At 35.4% G+C, this 20,997-nt stretch overlaps 1 protein-coding gene across 12 annotated transcripts in view; it reads left to right on the top strand.

The window, feature by feature from the left end:
- EMSY (EMSY transcriptional repressor, BRCA2 interacting) overlaps window positions 1–20,997 on the top strand; it is an 81,158-nt gene that overhangs the window by 1,081 nt on the left and 59,080 nt on the right. For 7 of the 12 annotated variants that reach the window (XM_082477812.1, XM_082477803.1, XM_082477809.1 and 4 more), the window contains exons 2-8: window positions 757–865; window positions 5,895–5,994; window positions 7,490–7,564; window positions 8,910–8,951; window positions 12,443–12,618; window positions 14,239–14,391; window positions 16,339–16,598. In XM_082477812.1, coding sequence (XP_082333938.1) covers window positions 796–865; window positions 5,895–5,994; window positions 7,490–7,564; window positions 8,910–8,951; window positions 12,443–12,618; window positions 14,239–14,391; window positions 16,339–16,598 — 876 coding nt within the window. In that variant the 5' untranslated portion in view covers window positions 757–795. The remainder of the gene's footprint in view (window positions 1–756; window positions 866–5,894; window positions 5,995–7,489; window positions 7,565–8,909; window positions 8,952–12,442; window positions 12,619–14,238; window positions 14,392–16,338; window positions 16,599–20,997) is intronic. The other 5 variants (XM_082477805.1, XM_082477811.1, XM_082477808.1 and 2 more) reach the window with 3 other exon arrangements.

Below are 20,997 nucleotides of genomic sequence, written 5' to 3'. Positions count from 1 at the left end.
TCATTCATATTACTTGCTCTTCTCAGTCATTCATCTGTTTATTTAACAGATATTTACAGCGGATCTGCTGTGTGCTAAGCAGGTATAGTGCAAGGGCCCAGCGCTGTTATCTTTTTCTCTAGACCAGGGAATTCCCAGTACCAAGTTCCTGACATCTAAACTTTTGGTTAATGTTTTTTTGAGGACTGCTGGGTGTAAATTCATGTTTCATTGTTAAGACTCGAGGAGAACGTACTATATTAAGTTCCATTAACCCACTTAACATCCTAGGAACTTTACGTATTTTATTTCATGTAGCTCATAGTGAGAAAGCCGGCAGAAGTCAAGTGACTTGCCCAAGGTTACACAGGTAGTGGCACCTATTTATGAAATAATGTGTCGGCCACTAGGATAAGAACTTCACATACACTGTTATTTAATCCTCATAACAAACTGAGTGATAAAATCTCTGTTTCACAGATGTGTAAAATTTATGTTCCTATAGGCCAATTTACCCAGGATCACACAGCCAGTAAGTTGAAAGATTGAATTAGAACCTATATGTGTCCAACACCTATGCTCTTTCCACTATGATAGGCTGGAATAGTAAGCTCGCACATGGTTAAATTCTTCATTTGTCAGAAGTTGGAAAGCATGGAGGTGAAATAGGGTTGTGAGATACTCTTACTGGTTTTGCTTCTTAGCGTGTGGATCTCCACGTGAGTGGGCTTTTGAATGTACTTTCGTAATTTGAGTTTTTGGTTTTTGTTTTGGTAGGGAAGACAAGCTCTTTGGGGCTACCAAAAAGAAGCAGCAATGCCTGTTGTGTGGCCAACACTTTTGGATCTCAGCAGGGATGAATGCAAAAGGATTCTTCGAAAATTGGGTATGATTTTCATTTTTGATGTTTCATGCCTCCCTATGATCCTTTTCCCTTTCTGTTTGGGTCATGGCTGTTTGCATGGATATCATATTTCATGATGGTTAGAAATTCTTTAGAGGTATAGTTCTTGTCTTACTCTGTTATTTCCCTAGTGCTTTATATAGTGCTTTGTACACAGTAGATGCATGAATCATATTAATAATAATAGCAGCTAAAAGTTCTTCAGGGCTACTGGGCTATTCTGAGTCCTTTACATTCAGCATCTCATTTAATCCTCATTCAAACCAAAAAGATAGGTATGTTTCTTCTTTTGTCCCCATTTTACAGATGACAGACCTGAAGCTTAGAACCCGAAGTAATGCTGATAGTAAGTCATGGGGTCAGAATTTCAACCCAGGGAATAGGATTCCAGTCTCATGTTAACATACTTTTAACCTTCATGAATGTATGTGTGAATTACATACTGTTTCTGAATTCTAAGTTAATGTAAGCTATGCTGACTTTTCCAAATTACATTTTACTTTCAGTAATAAAACACCATTTATGTCTGTAATGAATTATTTAGTGCTTCTTTTCCTTTAGAGCAGCCTTTCTCAACTAGCATTTAGGGAGGGAATTAAGCCCTAATACTAAGTTATCGATTGTATGTAATGATGTATGTATTATCCTTGGGAAAATTGAGAAAAAAAGAGTTGCTCAAATCATTTTCTGTATTCTGTGGTTCACATGAGAATCCTTGGTTGAGAAATGCAGCCTTAGACTGTAAGGTCCAAGAAGGAACCTTTTTGTCTTATTTACCACTGTAGTCTCAGGCCAGCACATAGTAGGGACTCAGTAAATGAAAAAGTAATTTGAAAAAGAACATTAGATGTTTTGGCAGTGGATAGGAATTATTTAGATATGTGTGACTTTGAAGGGGAAAGTGTGGACCTTGAATTCAGATAGACCTGGGGTCTTGGTCCTGTTACTAATGACCGACATGATCCAAGGACAAGTTGTTTAATCTCCCTAAATCTATTGACAGTTTTGTAAATGAAGGACAATAATATCTGCCTCATAAGTTTATGTGGATTAAGTGTATATAAAAAGGGCCTATCACAGTGCCTGACATCTGAGTATATAGCGTTTTAAAGCAGTTGCTTTCAGACATTTATTTATTTGCAGGTGAATCTTTTCTTCAAAGGAAATCTTTGTTGGGAATTCCTATGCATAAATCTGAATCATAGCTAATCTGGCCCTGTCTGCTAATAACCTTTGCCCTTTTTATTTCCCCTTAGGCCACTATGAGGATTTCTATATTTTAAACTACTTCTTAGCATTGTATTTTAGCACCTCTAGAGAGGTTTTTTGTTTTGTTTTGGGGTGGGTTGGTTTTTTTGGGGTCAATTATTCCTTTTTTTTTTAACCTTATATCCAAACTTTTAGTACTAACTCAAGGGTGATTTTCTACACACTTATATGCAATTGCTCTAACTTGCTAGCTACCAGTTATAAAGTTGGATTTTTATTTATTTCATAGCTGAAATAATTGCAGATCACAACTGAAGTTGATTGCATTAGAGTTTCTGGGCTTTGGGGACCTTGAATCAAGAGATTATGTTTGAATATAAAAATTGTAACCTTTAAGTCTAAATTTATCCTTAATTTTAGTCAGAGTTGTGTGGGTAATATTGCTGAAGAGCTGCTTCTATACAAAAGAAAACAGCCTTCCTAGAGGGTAACGTCATCTTCAATGACCCTTCTTTTGGGAGGTGAGCCTTGAGAGTGATTTGTGGAAAGACTTCCTCCCCACCCGTTGGCTCATTATCATAACAGTGAAACCTTTGAATTGCTTTCAAACACTAGCTCTAGGTCCAAAGTTTAGAGAAGGTACTGTATTTAAAAATTAGCTTAAAATATTTTAAGAATTAGCTTTAAAAAAATTCTTTTTAAAAATGTTATAAATTATTTTAACACCAGATGCTAAACATTACATTTTACTTAAATGTAGAGAAATTGGGATAGAGAATTTCTTTATGATACACTGAACATACCAGTGATAGATAAATGCTTCCTTCCTTCTATCCTGCTGCTCCCCTGCCCTATTTTTTTATGACTATTCCTGAACTATAACTCTTACATGAGGCTTTATGAACTATAGTATAATTGAATGGCTGGCTTGTTTAAATGGAACGGGTTGAGGGCTTTATAAAAATAGTTTGGCAAATCTTTCGTTTTCTGTGTTTTTTCCTGTGTTATTTCATTATACTTATGCGTCATTAGAGTTAACACTGTAATAGAATGGTACCAAATATAATACCAGAAATTCAACTGAGTTTGATATTTGTCAGAATCTTAGGATTCTCATCAAATGAAATCCACAAATGTGAATGAGGCTGGGAAGCTAGTAAAAGTTCTTTGCAATGAGTGAGTTTCTCATTGAATGAAGGGGGGAGGTATGCCTTGGATTGTGTAGCTATGAGAACTGTGTTCTGAGTTACAGTTTTGTGTGAGGTTGCCACCTCTTACTTTTGTGCATGACTTTTTAGTTGGACTTGGAATGAGACTTGAGATGTCAAGAATCTTTGTCTTTCTTTAGTTAATTTCACTTTTTTTGAAATATCGTAAAATAGTGAAATTTTGATCACCATAAATTCCACAGGCCAAAAGTAAAGTTTTTCCTCAAACCACTTCCTCTCTCTGACCTCTCCATTTCTTTTTATGGTATTGCCATTCTACTAAATATCTTGGAAACTGGAAAACCTGATTCTTTTCCTTCTGCCATTCCTTCCACATTTAATCAGTCACTGAGTTCTATCAAAAACTTTTTAGACTGGAAATGGTGGCTTTTCTTAGTCTGGCCCCAAACAGTTTTTCCATTTTTATCCTTGTTGGATTTTAATCACCTTGAGGATAAGGACTTTGTTTTTTTCATATAAAGATTCTCCATGGTACCTTGTAGTAGTAGTGTTCAATTAGTAGTTTGGTTTGAATTAGCGACTAACCAAGTACGGACATATTTTTACTTTCCCTAGTGTAAAACTCTCAAAATAGTCACTGACTATTACTGGAAGTTTAATGTCTCTGTGAAACATAATATGCTCTTTTACTCTCTCTGTTCCTTTTGCACATTTGCATTTCCCCCACTGCCTGCCTAGAGCACAGTTCTCTTTCTGATTAAAGCTTATGCTTCCAGACTAGATGATGTGTTTTTCTTCTGTGCCTTCACCACTGTATTGTAAACTGTATCAGAATTGTCTGATGACTTGTTTCACTGTAGCTTTATTCTAGAGTTAACTTCTTAAGGGCAGGATTTAGCATACTATCTGGTATATATAATGGGACTCAATACTGATTTGTTGAATAAAATATTCCATAAATGGGGCATAAACATTTAGATATAGTGGTTTCTTAGTTATCCCCAGTGTCTTTCTGAACTCTACTTTAGGTCCTGATAAAAGCTGAAATATATGTTTCCTGGAACAAAGTATTTCCTTCGCTACTCCAGAGAAGCAGAGTTTGTCCTTCCAGAGAGACCACATGAAACATCTACATAATATCCAGCCTAGATTGAACATGCAAGATGTTTACACATGGGATAATTCAGTTGGACCAGACATTTCTATTTAATATGGTCAGCTCACTCTTCTATATAAAGTCTTTTCTTTTGATAGAACTGTGAATAATATGAACTGAATGAGGCTACTGTTTTATTGTTGGTGTAGTACCTTGGATGCAGGTATGCATGCCTTAATTATTTGGCTAATATTCAGTATCTGTTGTATGTAAGGCATTGGCAAATACTGGTAGCAACTTGAATTGAGTAAGAAGATAACTGTAGTCTGGACACTTATTTCCCATCATTTTGTTTTGCTCAGGTATACTTGTCTCATAGTGTTAATGGTTTGAAACAACTATTTTATTATTTCTCATGATTCTGTGGGTTACTTGTCTTGCCTGAGCTCTCTCATGTGGCTCTATTCAGCTGGTAGCTTAGCTGGTTAATTGGGCTCAGCTGAGGTGGCTGGGCCTCTCTCTCCATGTGACCTTTCATCCTGGGCTTCTTCATAGCTTGGTGATCTCAAGCTTCCAAGAGAGCAAGGTCCTGTGTCCAAGGCTGTTATTTGCATCATGTATGCTGATGTTCCATTGGCCAAAGCAAGTCACATGCCAAGCCCAGAGTCAGTGTGGGAGGGACTATTGGAAGGTAGTACACGAGGAAGTACACTGAGAGGCAGGCATGGTTCATTGGGAGCCATTGAGGGCTTTTGGGTTTTATATTTTAACCACTACTAGGGACTGACAGTTTCATTAAATAACAGTTGTTGCTGTGGAAAGTTAGTGAAATGAAACTGTCTGGCATTAGGGTTCAGTGTATTATGTCCTGATTGCTATAAGAGCAATTCATGTGTGCTAATCTGCCTTAGTCATTTTGCTGGTGGTTTTTATAGATGCAGAGGATCATAGAAATGGAAGGTACCTTCAAAGTGTCTTCTGGATAAAGAAACTGAGGATCAGAGATGAGAAAGGACTTGTCCAAGGTCACACAACTAGTGTCAGTGCTGGAGCCAGAATCTGGTCATTTGACTCTTGATCCAGTAGTTTTTCACTTGCACACCCTTCACAGATAGAATATAGGTCAAATTCTTAGGCAAGCCTAAGGAATTATTTCAAAGTTTGGCCAGTAAAGGTACCTATCAATAATGCTAAAAACTTCTCTTATCAGCCTTATTATATCACTTGGAACCTGTTCCCAGGTGTTGGTAGCATCTGAGTTGAATGTTCTTCAGGATGATGCGTAAGACGAAATATTTACCATTAGATTTTTCTACCTAAACTTTTTATATACATGACTTCTGTGAGGCAATAAAAAAGAAAATAAGATTACAAAAGCCACATTTTAACCTATGGTTTTAGATAAAATTTTTGAGAGGACATTAATGAAATATTCGCATATTGATTTTTAGGTTTCCTGCCCTGAAGTTTCACTCTATGTAGCCATAGTACTTAAATATTGATGGCCTATCTTGATAAAATAATTTTCTTCTTCTAGAATTGGAGGCATATGCTGGAGTTATCAGTGCACTTCGGGCACAGGGAGATCTCACCAAGGAAAAGAAAGATCTTCTTGGAGAACTCTCAAAAGTTCTTAGGTAAATTATCATAAAAGTTTGTGAGAGATGAGTCTAGAAATTTCATTTTGAGGTGTTTCAATACTTTTCACTCTTAAGCTGAAGACAGAGGTGTTCAAATTGTTGGTGTTTAGAGATCCCATCCCAGTTGTGTGCTTTGTTATGGAAAATTATGTAATTTACCATTTATTCTGTAATCTAATCAGAAAAGGTTTAAGGCAGGTTATCTTAGGTTTGGGCCTCTTGGAAAAGGGAGGTATTTTTGACCTGGGTGAAGGAAAGAAGAGCTGGCAGCGACTGGATAGGAAGATCTGGAGTGGCCCAGTGGCATTTGTTAGGGGGTAGAAGGAGACACTAGGAAGTTGTTGTCTTAATTTATAGAAATGGGTGGTGATTATATAGTCATAGCCTTACGGATAGTTTATCCCTTCAGCTTCCCATTAGAGTTAAAAAAATTCATTAAAAAATTCTGGTGAAAGGGATTCTTTGATACTTTGCCTTGATCCATTCTTAACATCTTGAGCTTTCTCAGAAAATTCAGTTCTGTTTTAACTGAAGTTTCCTTTCTATATTTAAGACCATTTTGTCCTATTCTTTTTTTAAGTGAAGATAGGGAAGAGATTTTTTTTCCTGCATTTAATTAACATTAAAATAGGGATGTTATTAAGCCAAATCGTCAGTCTTCTTGCCTCCATACTTAACAATTTGTATTTTTTGTTTGTTTGTTGTATATATTGCCTCATAAATTCTGCTTTCCAGCCCCTTAAATATTTTAGTCTGTGTTATAGATTTAACTTAGCAATAAAGATTACACTTTTAAGAGTTCTATTCATTTTATTAAGTATTTATGAATGGAATGGGTATAGCCTTTTTTCAGTTGTTTAGATTTAACTTTACATGTATTTAATCAGGATCAACATAAGTACTTTTTTACTATAGTGGTAACATGATACAATGTAGAAGACACACAGCTCAAGTGTTGAGTAATGAAGGAGTAATATCCTGGTGTCAAGTTTCATAGCATATAGCTACAGGAAACATTATCTTGCCACTTTCATTTCTTTATTATATTCACTAAACATAAAATTATAGACTCTTAAGCTTTAGAAAGAACTTTAGAAGACTTTCTTCCAAGTGCCAAAATCCTCTTCTCAGTAACCATGATTAGGGGTCATTCAGTGGCTGTCTACATTTAGATAACACGAACCTCTGCTAATCTTGAACATGGTCTGATATTTCTGTGTTTTGGACGTAATGACTTGATATCAAGCTGAATTTGTCTTCCTGTGATTTCTAATTTGTAACTAATTCTCTCTGCAGTTACACAGAATCAGTCTGAATCCTTTTCTATGACTTTAATTAAAGCATTTGAAGATATATATTAGGCCCCTGTCTATATCTTTTTACAAATCAATTTTGCCCCCCCCCAAGCAAAATGTTGACTTAAACATTAATAAAAGTATAGAAAAGAGCTGCCTGCTTGGCAGAGTTCTATAATGGCTATTTTTTTTCATAGCATCTCAACAGAGCGCCACCGTGCTGAAGTTCGGAGAGCAGTAAACGATGAACGGTTAACAACAATTGCACATAAGTAAGCCATTAGTCATACCACCCCTGATTTTTCATGACATAGTATACCATAGTTTTGAAAGTCTTCCTATTGTGTAGCATTCCTGAGTCTTTTATCTTGATAGTAATATCTCTGTACTCAGGGATCCTGACCATAGCTGTGTTAACTATTTATTCAGTTGGTTATGTTTTTGCATTTGGTTAGGCAAGCTTTAAATACTCAGGTCAAATCCTGTTGCAATGTAATCTCTGTATAACTAAAGGCCTCCACAGTTTAGCAGATGATTCCTTTACTTGAAGCAAAGTTCAATAAGAAAGTAGTGTGCGCCCCAAATTTGACAGCCCCTTAGAGTGACTTTGTAATAGTATTTGGTATGTATATTGCTTTATAAATAGGCATTATAAATTTTTTGATGACTAATATTTCATGTATTTTGAGATTCAGCAAAAAGATTGTAAAATATATGTTCTGCTTTTAAGAAATATGACTACAGTATACCTTAAATTACTTTGAAAAGCCAACAAAATAAAATTGTAAAGGATTCTTATCAAACTGTTTTCAGATCATTGTAACTATTTGATAGGTGGGGTGGAGGGTGGTGGAAGACACAGATTGAGCATTAACAGAGTATGTATGGAGACAGTGCCTCCTGAAAAATAGAAAAGAACAGAAATTATCCTTTAAATGTTAATGCAAGATGGTAGGAACATTTTATAAAATAAGGTATGTTATAGAATATTCATCTGTTTTTTATTTTTATGTTTTAATGTGAAATAAAACTAAAGGAAAAAATTCAGTACATTTCCATAATGTAATAAATAGTGCTTTTAACCCAATTGGCAGTATTGTATTGACCCCGAAGATCCATTAGCTTCATGTTGTGCTTTAATGTTACTGATTTTACTTGACTGATAAAATGGGGTGCTACCTTTTTAACTGTGTAGTTTGAAAGTTAAGCTGTTTGAATTTGGAGATTTTTCAGTGGTTGGTATGTATGCACTGTAGAAATTTGAAAATTTTCCTCTAGCATCATTATAGTCATTAAGTATTTACTTGTTAGGCCAACATGGCTAAAACATTCACATATTGTGTTCCTTCTTTAAATTGCTCTAAACTTTTAAATTTGGATACTCTAAAAATAGTAACTGAGCCTAGATTCTAATTTGAGAACTTGTAATAGGAAACTTATGTGCTAGGTAATAAAGTAGTAAATAATAGTTCGCATTCAGAGGCACTTAAAGACAAAATTACTACCTTAAAAGCATTGGAACAATATTGTGGGGCAATTAGTTGTAAGTTGATGCATCAGTTTCATACTTAAAGATAACATTTATTTAGTCTCCTTTTCCTTTTTTCCCCTTTAAAGAATGAATTTATCCTTATATTTGGGTGAAAGACCAAGTTACAGGTATGCAAATAGGTTATTATTATTTCAGGCTTTTTCTTGTATTTATTTCAAAATTGAAGCTCTCAATTATTCAGGGGCACATATTCCATTTATGAATTAACCATGCCCCTTGCTTTTACTTCTCTTCCCCTCCTCCCCTTCCTAATACTGCCCACCCTTTAGCTATTTTGCTGCTTGAAAGTACCTCTAGTCAGAGGGTGGGAAGGGAGAGGAGGTGAAAATTTTAATTACTCATTTTACCACTTGTTAGTTGTCCTGGGAGAGGTTTGATGGAAGAATTTACAAGTATTTGCCAAAGTATTTTTGGATAATAGGTCAGTTTCTTTGATCTGTTTGACCTCTCCCTTTCCCTCCTCTCTTTCTTAGCATGGATAATTGAGAGTTGGCTTCTATCTACCTGTTTCCTCTTTTTTTCTCTCCTTTCTGATTTCTTTAACACATGAATTTAATTTTTTGAAAACCGTTTACTTCAGTGTATAATTTTAAGCTACTTAGGTCTTTCCATACTCCTGTTTTAATATTTTATATTGTGGCTTTAGTTTGACCAGACATCGTATTTACTTGTTGAGCCCAAGGGTCAATGAGTGGGGAATGGTGAGGAAGACAGAGATCCCTCATTCTGTCCGTCTCCTCTGCCCTCCTTCCCTCAGAAGTAGTAACAGAACCTAGTTCTAAAGATTATCTATAGGAGGGCTTCAAACTCTGAGCTTGAAAAAAAGTAACTTGAGCCAAGGGGGAATGCATCTGAACTGACTGCATTCCCTTTCTCCTCTCCCTTCCCTCCCCCACTCAAAACAGCAGCTTAGGCCAGAAGGAATGTGGTTGAAAGGTAAAGAGAAAGCCAAGAAGACTGAGCACAAAGGAGATGGAAACAAAAGGAGTGGAGTGTCTGGGATCAAAGAAAAGCCTTGCTTGAACCATAACACGTGTTTATTATTTGGCACGAGACCATTTATTAAGTTTGGTACTCTAATTCAGTTTTGAAACATGTCAGAATATTATAGTATTAAAGCCTGGAATGTCAAGGGGCTTCACAGTTTTTAATTGAGGCCACTCTTGCCAGCATTGTATCTAAATAAAGTGGCTATCCAGAATTACTGTTCTCTTAACTCCTTCTCCGTCAGCCAGACATTCATGGGATATTGTTTGAGTTTCTATGTGAGGATGAGGATTTCATGCTGGTGTGCTGCATACCAAAGGATGAGAGGGCCAAGGTAGTTCCACTAGTATCTTGTTAGACTTCTCAGAAAAGGGGCTGGAGCCAGGTTTCTACCCTCCCTTGCTATATTTAGTATAAATAGAGAGGAGTTGTTTGAAACTTAGGAATCTCAGGAAAGCCCTGGAATAAGATGTTTACAGAAACCTGTAAAATTCTATCTAGATGATTTGTGCAGCTAATGCATATTTACACCCCCATTAGTAAGCAAAATAGGAATTTTGATCTAATTCTAACATGATGTTTAATTTTTCATTCACTTAAAAAAAGTTTGAGCATGTTTGCGTGAGTAGAAATTTGGAAGATTTATAGATCTTTCTAAAAGTTGCAGTTGTATGTTTTGCACTGCAAATTCTGTCTTTTCAATAGCATATATATTCATGTATTTTAAATTATTAATCTTCCATAATTTCTGCCACCATTTAAACAATGTACCAGGTAAGTGTAGACATCACTTTATTTGTATGGTAAACTCTCACCAAGCAAATTTATTAGTGATATTCTAATAAAATGATAGCAAAATAGGAGTAAGCCAAGAAAATGCTGAATAGCTTTTAGAATTTTTTCCTTTGACAATTAGCAATAGGTCTATTTCTGTCTCTCTTTCTTGTTTGTACCATTTTCTGTTTCAGAACTAGCATCAATTTGAAGATTATGTGATAACAAATTTGTGAGGGTTATTGGGGTCTTAAGAATCCCTCTTTCCCATGTCTTAGGTAGGACTATGTTATACCATGAAGGAATTTGCAGATTTCCCACTGTAACTCAATTGAATTCATCAACTCCTAGAAATTCCTTTCTTGACTTGAGTATAAATTCTTCTCAAGTTGTAAAGTAATTTATTTGTTCCATTCAGTGAAAGTTGCTAGTGATTAGACAGCAGTGCCCACTTAGTATAAATCAAAGGCAAAAGTTAGACAAAACACATTTGAAAATTTTTATACCTTCCACTTGTGATGTGGCAGTTAATTTCAGTAGCATGATGTATGCTTGCTTGTTGAAGGAGACATTTAGTAGCTCTGTGACCATAAGCAAGTTATTTAACCTTTGTTAATTCAGTCTTCCCATCTTAAAAATGGAGATAATAGTATTACCAATTTCATAAGATTGAAAGAATTGTATGAGTTAATGCATGTAAAATGTTTAGAACAATGCCTCATATATTAAGTGCTAATTGATGTTAATTATCATCATTACCATCATCATCATTATTCCACTATCCACTAACAAGGGCTTTTGTGTACTCTATCTAAATTTGAAGAATCAGTGGACCTACAGAATCTTAAACTCTAGGTTGGGTTGTAGAATCTTTGGTTTTGACAAAGATGCAGAAATATTTCTGACTTAGTGAAGAGGTTGGTTGGTTGATTGGTTGATTCTGGGTGAATTTTAAACCTCGACACTAATCATTAGTCAGGAAAAATGATACCACTACCTTTTGTGGAGCCAAGCCAAGGGAAGTGAACAACTGTCTTTTCATATTTCAACCTCTGTTTGGATTCCTAGGATAAAATTTGCTCAAGAAATTGAGTAAAACTGATAATAATGTCTGCTTAGGGGTAGAGTTCAATTGCCTCAAACATTCCTTAGAGTGAAGAATGGTATAAATAAGTAAACTTAAAGTAGTGGCAGGTTTCTTGCAGTGTCCTCAGATCTAGTATACTTTTTTTAACAGGAAGGATAATAATATAACACATTGTCAGTGACACATGCAGTGATATATACAGCTCCCTTCTATCCCCCAGTACCTAGTCTCCCTCGTTTACTGCCTCAGTTTCCCTTGTTTGAAAGCCTTAGAACCTCTGGCCATGCAGGCAGTTAGGATAATTTTGCAAAAGTTCAATGAATTCCATCCTTAATTATTCAGGAAAATCTGATTTTTGAAATTATGAGTACTTTTTACCTTTTTAGCTTAATTATAACATTAAGTTCTAAAAGTTAGTAGAAATACTAGTTTTCATTAGCAATACCAGATTTAAACTAATGAAAATAATGTTGATATTTATTTAAAAGGCATGGGACAGTTTTTCATAGTTTCAATTTTGTTCATTATAAGATTCAGATTATGGAATAAAATGTGTAAAAATCTAAGTGTGTGTGAAATTCCTTGAATTCTGATTATTATTCATAATTTTGATCTTGCTTGCTTAAAATAAAGCCTCTCCTGTTCACTCAGGGCACTTTTTATAATTTAAAAAGTTATATTTGAGTGTATATATTTGCTTCATTTTTAGCAATTGAGAACTCTTGTAGTAGTGTTTTCTTTTTTGTTTAGTATGTCTGGACCTAATAGCTCTTCAGAATGGTCCATTGAAGGTCGTCGATTGGTACCCCTGATGCCTCGGCTGGTTCCCCAAACTGCCTTCACTGTAACAGCTAATGCTGTTGCCAATGCAGCTATCCAGCACAATGCATCTCTTCCAGTGCCTGCAGAAACAGGAAGCAAGGAAGGTGAGTAGAGAAATAGTTCTGTGTGTAGAAATGACTTTTCTCAGATTCTTCAAGAAAAGTTGTCTTATTTTTCATCTGTTTTTGTCCAGTGTTTAAAAGTTGTGAAACATAGTGAGCAACTCTTGTTCTGAAACGAGAAACTGCCAAGTTTTTAGTCTCAACCAAAATTAAATATCCCTTTTGTTCAAAGTGTGAATTATATTAATCACAAAATTGCAAAAAGCCTTCTTGGAATGAATTTTTGATATGAGCGTGTCTTGTTAGAAGTGGATAAAAGGCCTTAACAGGTGACATGGAAAATTAATAAGATGATAGAAGTCATTTATCTGCTGAAGAAAGATGCTCAACTGATACTTTAGAAAATAAAGCTCTGTTTTTGTCTTCTGGAATCAGTGGTATATGCTGCTTCTCTGTTCCAGTCAATGTGCTGAATCTGTTAGGGGTTACGTGGCCGATGGGGATGGCTTTCTTATTGTTATTTAATCTAATAATTGATACATGCTTTAAAAATCCTTGGAGTTTCCTGAGGTCACCAAGAGTAATATTAAATTTGAGAGCGCATGTTTGGGTTGACTTCGGTAGCTTAGTTTGGTGTTACATGAAAATGACCCTGAAAATAATGCAGTTGTCAGATTGCTTTGCAGAATTGTCTTTTCTTGACTAGCAATGGGTTGTGGAGCAGAATGAGACATTCCTTTCATACATGCCAGACTCTGTTTTACACAGAAGGAAGCTGTATTTAGGGAGAGACAGTTATCAGTGTGCAAACTTGGCCTCCATTGAGTTCCTGTTTTCTTTGTTGCAGGAGAGCTATCTTTCTTCTCTTCCCACTTTTATCTTTTCTATTTACCGCCTCTCTGGTTCACTGGAAAGAATATAGAATTTTCAATAGTCTAATCTATGTTTGAATCCTAGTTTGCCATTTCTTTGCTTTGTGACCTCCAGCAAGTCTTTTTAGCTTCTGTGAGCCTTGGGTTCCTCATCTTTAAAATGAGGATATGGTGTTGTGAGAATTAGTGATAGTATATGGAAAGGATTTAGCATAATGTATGGTACTCAGTAAATAGTGCCTATGAGCTATTCCTGCTTGTTGTTGTTGTTATTCAAGAAACTGAAATATGATGTTGTCATTACCTTAGTTATTATTGCACTGCTTAGATGGCAAGTGACTAGTGAGTTGTTTATGATAAAAGAAACTTACCTTGTTTCTCTCCGGGAGCCAAGTTGGAAATTGCTATGGTTAGGGACAAATTATCCATCACTCCATCATTGATACTGCTATTAGTATTAAAAAAGAATACAAGTATATGCTTTTTGTCCAACTCCTGCCATGAAGGAAAAATGATTTTCATTTTTCTCAGTTTTAAACTTGGTTTCTTTGTAACTGTGCTCTTCTCCATTGTCAGTGTCACCTGTAGACAGCTGCTAAATACTTGGGGAAAACCTAGTTAAGTGATGATTTTCAGGAAAGCTTATTAATACATTTTAACCTAGTACTGCCCTCTATCTTCTGATTATATAAAAATGTTAAAATTGACCTGCAGAAAAAAAAATAATTTTACTGTATGCATGGACAGTTTTGGTGAAAGTTAACAGCAGACTTTTTTATCGTTCCTTCAGTAGTGGTTTGCTATTCCTACACAAGTACCACGTCAACCCCAACCTCTACCCCTGTTCCAAGTGGCAGCATAGCAACGGTTAAGTCTCCAAGACCTGCCAGTCCTGCCTCCAATGTAGTTGTCTTGCCAAGTGGAAGTACTGTTTATGTCAAAAGTAAGTGATACTCTCAGTGTTATCAGGGCCATCTTGACTAAAAGCTGCAGCATAGGCTCTGATTAGATCTGCCTTCCTGATTTAATTCATTGGTCCACTGGCTATTAGCAGTGGTTAGTTTTTGAAGGTTGTAAAGAATTCCTTTCTTTACATGTGACTAGGTATATATTGCTTTTTAATCAGTTCTGGGGGTTGAGAAATTACTTTTTTTTTGTTTTCTGTGGGGAATCTGCCTTGAACAGTGCTATACTCTAAGATTCACTTGTTTTGATTTTCATGGAATAGAAATGTGAATAGAAACTAAAGGAATGTGCTTATGTCATTTATTCAGTGTTTACTCCTATAATGTAATCTTTGTAGTGTTTTAAAATATTATTTATGTACCATATCATTCAACTGTTAAATTCAGTGAAGCATTCTAGAGAGTCCTTTCATATTTCTAGTTGACTGTAATTTTTTGAAGTTTATTTGCAGTTTTTAACCCCTTTGATTCTACGCTGTGAAGCAGTTTAATGTCCAGTTCATTTTTTGTTTTTAATGTCTGTTATGTCGGTATTGATTTGCTTTTGGTATTTACTGGAGATCATTAATATTTGACTTTCATTTTTCTCAGTATAGTTATAAACGTGATTTCTTTGTAGCTTTTAGAGGTGGACTTAGCTGTTTTAGACAAATGATTTTAGGTCATTGTCAGTCTTGTTTAGGGTTTAAAAATTGAGGGTATAAGGAGTTATGTTTTATTACCAATTCCATGAGTCATGCTGTATGCTTTTTTAAATGTCTGCTTTAAATTTTCTATGTATACTGCAAGGTTTTATGTTTCTCACTTGATTTTTTTAAAAAGTACAGAAACAGTTGAGGCTTTAGTGCATTAAGAAAAAACTAAGAATCTGGGATTATTAAGTTTATATCAGATTTCTGTGGATTTAGCCAAGATGATCTTTTAAAATAACCGTAGAGGTCTATTTTTTAATTGTTTTTTTAAACGTTGAAAGTGAATCCCAAACATGAAGAAACCATTTCACACAATATATAGTTTGAAGTAACAGGAAGTTTATTGTTTCATTCTCAGAAGTCACACAGGCAACATTAGTTTGAGATATAATCATTCATTCACCTAACTTCATATGTGCAAGACACTATACCAGGGAAAGAAACCGATAAGACTTAGTCGTTGTCCTTTGGGAGCCCCTTAATAACAGGAGATGTGCAGACTGACAGCCACATTACCATGGGGTAAGTGATACAGAAGAGAATGTACAAAGTGCTTTCTAAGCTCAGAGGAGACATGAATTCACTTTGCTTAGAGGAGTAAGGGAAAGCTTCACCAAGGAGATGGCTTGCAGGATGATGATTGCTGGATGATGAAGAGGTCATTGAATGTATGTGGTGTTCCCCAAAGAACAATAGTATATAGAGACTCCAGATGGACAGAATATGTGATAAGGTGGCTTTGGGGAATGGTGAGCAGTTCATTGTGCCAGGATTATAAGGTGGGTGGAATAGGGTATTGTGTTCTTAGAAAGATATGAGACCTTGAATGATAAAGTAATGATTTTTGTGCCTCATCTTGTAGGGAGATAAAAACTACTAAAGGATTTGAGGCAGGGCATTGGCTTTATTAGATGTGTGAGATTTTTATAGCTGGTAGTAGCATGAAGGGTAGAATGGAAGTGGAGAGATTAGAGGCATGTACACCTTTTAGGAGGTTGTCGCTAAAATACAGGCAGGTGATAAGAAGGCCTGACATGGCCATAGGGTTAAAGAAAAAAGGGAAGCCATTCAGAGACAGCTTCCCTGAGGGAGGATTGATAGAACTGACTGTCTGATTGGGCATGAGGCAAAGGGAGAGGTCAAGGATGACTGATAACGCAATGATTTAAAAATAAAGTATAAAATACAAGGTTATATTGCTATAAATGTAGCAATATTGTCACTGCCTTACAGGTGTTAGCTGTTCAGATGAAGATGAAAAACCCAGAAAACGAAGGCGAACAAACTCTTCTAGCTCCTCCCCCGTTGTCCTAAAGGAAGTTCCAAAGGCTGTTGTTCCGGTCTCAAAGACGATCACTGTACCTGTGAGTGGCAGTCCTAAGATGAGCAACATCATGCAGAGCATTGCCAACTCCTTACCACCCCACATGTCTCCTGTGAAAATAACCTTCACCAAACCATCAACACAGACAACAAACACAACAACACAGAAGGTATGTGGTGGAGGGAGTCTGTCTGCCAATTGCTGTTTTTATCTCTTTCAGTCAATACTATTCAGATTTAACAAACATGCACTGAGTGCTTACTATGTGCTTGGCATTATGGTGGGAATGTTCACATCTCTTTCTTTAATTCTGCACATAAAGCTTTGGGTTAGGTATTATTATTTCACTTTTTGTATATATTTTTGTATATGAGGCTCAGAGATGCCAAATGACTTGCCTAATATGACACAGCTAGCAGATCTTCTAAGACTTTCATTATATTTTACTATTGTGATTCCATTTGGGAAAAAAATTAAAATATAAAGGATTCTTTCAGCCTGTATTTGGATAACTTTACCTTTAGGAACTTAGTTCTTATATTGCCAGAGTAATGAAGTTGTCAGAGTTAGGTATTTCATAGACAAAAGGAAGGATATGATTAAGTGAATAATTGTTATCATCTTCTTTTTTAATTCTTAAATGCTATCATTAATTCATTTCTAAACTCTTCTCTCAGTATGTTCAAATCATCAGTATTCTGTCAATTTTGTTATTAGAACCCTCTACTTGCCACACTGATCTGGATGCTGATGGTACCCTAGGCTTGTTATATACCTCTGTGTCTGAGATCTACCTTCACTATCATTCTGATCTTCTTCTTTCTTCGTTTATTTACTGATTTGCTGGAGCATATCCTCCAGTAGCTTCTTGGTATATGGGTGGGATGGAAAGTAAAGTTTTTGAGACCTTGCATGGTAGACTGAAAATTTCTTTATTCTACCCTCCTACTGTCTTGATGTAAGTTTAACTAGGTAAGTATTCTAGGTGGGAGGTCATTTTCCTTGAGAATTTTGAGGATATTGCTTCATGGGCTGTTGGCTTCCAGTATTGCCTTTGAGAAGCCCAGTAATGCCATTCTAATTCCAGATCCTCCTTTTCTCTTGGAAAAAGTCAGAGTTCTGAAACTTCAAGGTAATTTTCCTTGGTGTGGGTCTTTATTTTATCCATTGGGTTACACACTCTGTGGCCCCTGTTATTCTAGACACTCATATCCTTCCATTCTGGGAAATTTCTTGAATTATTTCTTTGATTTTTCTCTGTCCTCTCTTTTTGGATCACCTGTTATTCTGGATGTTGAATGCCTAGATTGATCCTTTAATTTTTCAGTCTTTCTCACCACCAGTTTCCATTTGTTTGCTTTTTCTACTGTAGTATAGTAGTTAAAAGCCTGGATTTTAGAACTAGACTTCCTGAATTTGAATCCCATTTTATGCTACTTACTAGCTATGTGACTTTGGGAAAACTAAACTCTAGACCTAAGTTTTTCTCTTGTAAAATAGGGAAAATAATATATCTATTTTATAGGGTTTTGGGGTGTAAATAAATCAGATAATAAATACAAACCAGTAGAACAGAGCCTAGCACATAGTAAATGCTCTGTAAGTATTATTTTCTTTATCTTTTAACTTTATCCTTCATTACTTCTCTGGAATTTTTCATTTTTGCTATCCTATTTTAAATTTCTAGTAACTCTGTCTGGTTTTCTGAAAGTTTCTTTCTTTATTTTTCTTTTAAATAGCATCCTGCTCTTTCATAGTCACTATGTTCTCTTTTCTGATGATATTCATGATAATTTTTTTTGATGTTTTCTCTCTTACCTGTAAATTTCTTTTATCTATTCATTTTGATCTCTTCCATTTCAGTTTCCTTAAATGCTGGCTGTGGAAACGGACACTAAAAGCTGACAGAAGGCTCTGTGTGTAGGGTGGGACATGCTGGCTGGTGACTTTCATTGTAGGTTGACCTAGCTGGGCTGTTTTGTTGATGAACACCCACTACCCCTTTACCTCACCAGTTGTCATTCATTAGGGCTTTTTTATGGACTGGACAGTTTCCTCAGAGAAGAATCTTCCAGTCTTTTGCCTACAGTAGTAAGCCTGTCTGCTAGTATTTTGGGAGTAAAGGGAGGGAGTGGGCTGGATAGTCTCATCATTCAGTATATAGACTTTACCTAACCTCTCTGTTTTCAGCATAGCACCTACCTGCCTCAGCCTGGTATCATCAAATTCCCTTGGATTCAATCTCTCCCTCAGGAGAATAAGTTTCAAGTCTTCCTTGAGGATAAGGGAGGATAGCTGGGGATCTTAATGCTGCTTAAACAGATTTTCAACTAATTTACATCTCTTTAGTCCCACTTTTATCCCCACTTCAGAAGTATCTGGTGTTCTCAAATTACTGAGTCTTTCTGCGGTTCTCTGAAAGCTGTCTTGTTTTTTCTTCTGTTTGCTGTCTTAGGTTTCCACTTTCTTGAGTATGCTTGATCAGTTACTACTTGTCTGTTTGTTTTCCACTTTCCAGAAGTTGATAGCTATTGTCTCCTTTCCATTTTGACCTTATGGGTTTATGTGCCTCTTCTAAAAAATCCCTTCATACTGTTTTAGAGGGATTTTGGGGAAGGAGTAGAGGTGAATTCTTGTTTTCAATAGACGGTCTTTCTTTTAAGTCTTCAGGTCCATGATAATTTTCATTTAAAGAACCTCCTTGAGTTTCTTGGAAATATGTCATTATATAATATATAAAAAATTATAATTTTCTAAACAAACTAGAAATGACAGTGAGTTGATCTGTGTAATGTAATTCTAGCTTCAGTCTTAGGATGAGGCATTATAGTTTAGTGTTAAAATCAAATAAGAATTTTTGTAGTCAAAGAGGCCTGGGTTAGAACCCCAGGTCTTCCAGTATGACCTGAGATAAATTAGTCTTTCTAAACCTGTTTACCCATCTGTGAGATGAGAATAATGCCAATTTTATAAGGCTACCGTGAGGATTAAATGGGATTGGGTATTTTAAAGTACAGCATAATGTATGTACTCAGAAAATGTTAGGTCCCTTCCCTTGCAGGTATTTTATGGAAAGCAGTGTTACCTAACATTATTAACTTCCCAGTCTTCTTTGGTAGACCTATATAAAAATATTTTAATAGAAGGGGTAAACCTATAAGTGAAGTCAGTGAACTTTAAAAAAAAAATTAATTGCAGTGTTGAGAATGCGCTGTTCCAAATAATGAATTTATCAGTTCACTGAAGCTTACCCCTTAATATATAGAAATTGACTATTTTTGGTGATTTCTTAAATGTTACACTGAACATAATTTTTGTATTTAATGACTCCAAGGTAATCTTTCTGAATATCAATTTTTATATATTATTATAATATTGCTTTCTGGGCAAGCTGTATATTAGGTGTCTTCAGCCTGCTCTACTCTAAGAATTTTTAAATCTACTTTTGTAATTTTTTACTACCTTCTTTGCTGGATCTATTTTATCAGTAATTCTTCTCTCTTCTCCCCCTTCTCATCTGCTCTTTTAATTTGATATTTGAGAAATAAGGTAGCAAAGTTATAGCTAAAAGAGCACCCATCTCAAATCCGTGTCCTTTTATTTCCTTATTCTGTTTTGCTTACAACTAGTTGACATTATATTTATTTATTTCCTATTTCTCCCATAGAGTATGAGTTACTGAAGGTAGAGACTTTGTCTTATTCATCCCTATTCCATAGTGTTTAGAACAGTGCCTGACATGCAATAGGTGTTGACTAATATTTGTTGAATGAATGAATGAATAAATGAATAAGTATATCTGGTTCCAGTACTGGCTCTCCACCTCTCTTGAGCTTCAGCTTCCTTATAAAACAAAGATAATAATAGTGCTTACTAGATAATTAAATGAGGTGATTCATGGAAAGTGCTTAACATAGTGCATATGATGAGTGTTCAGTAAATGTCACCTAACAGTATTAACTTTCCAATCTTCTTAGTAGACCTATATAAAAATACTTGTAGTAGATGGGGGCTCACCTGTAAGTGAAATTGGTGAACTTTTTTTTTTTTTGATTCACTGACGCTCCCATATTTTAATTTTTTCTTTTCTTCTGAATTGTCAGTTGAGAGTGGATAGTTGAGATTGTCAGACTTGTAATGCTCATAAGAGGACATATTTATCTCCAAAGTCATACATGAGTCATACCATGAGATTCCAGGCTCAGAACCTTAGATTTGTCCTACTATGTTTAAAAAATAAACATTTAAAACAAATTAAATTAAAAATAAGACTCATTCATTCCACAAATATTTGCTAAGTATCTATTATGTTCTAGATGTAAAACTGTACTCTTACTTCATGTGTACTCAGTGCCATTACTTTTGTTATTTCTTGGACAAGCTGAGTGTGGGTAGGACTAATAGATATTCTTTGGGATTTTTCGTATGTTTTTTGTTTTCCTTTTTCTGGATAATTGGACTTTTTTTGAAATCTCTGTAAGGCTGTTGCCATTATTGCATTCACCTTGGATTTCTCACAAATCATATGGAAGTCAACTTAGGACATTACTTTAGTTAAAGTTACTTTT

Source organism: Balaenoptera physalus (genome assembly GCF_965194825.1).
Source record: "Balaenoptera physalus genome assembly, chromosome: 10".
In the NCBI taxonomy this organism is placed as follows: domain Eukaryota; kingdom Metazoa; phylum Chordata; class Mammalia; order Artiodactyla; family Balaenopteridae; genus Balaenoptera; species Balaenoptera physalus.
The sequence above is the reverse complement of the archived record's forward strand: the minus strand, read 5'-3'. Positions and strand labels throughout refer to the sequence as shown.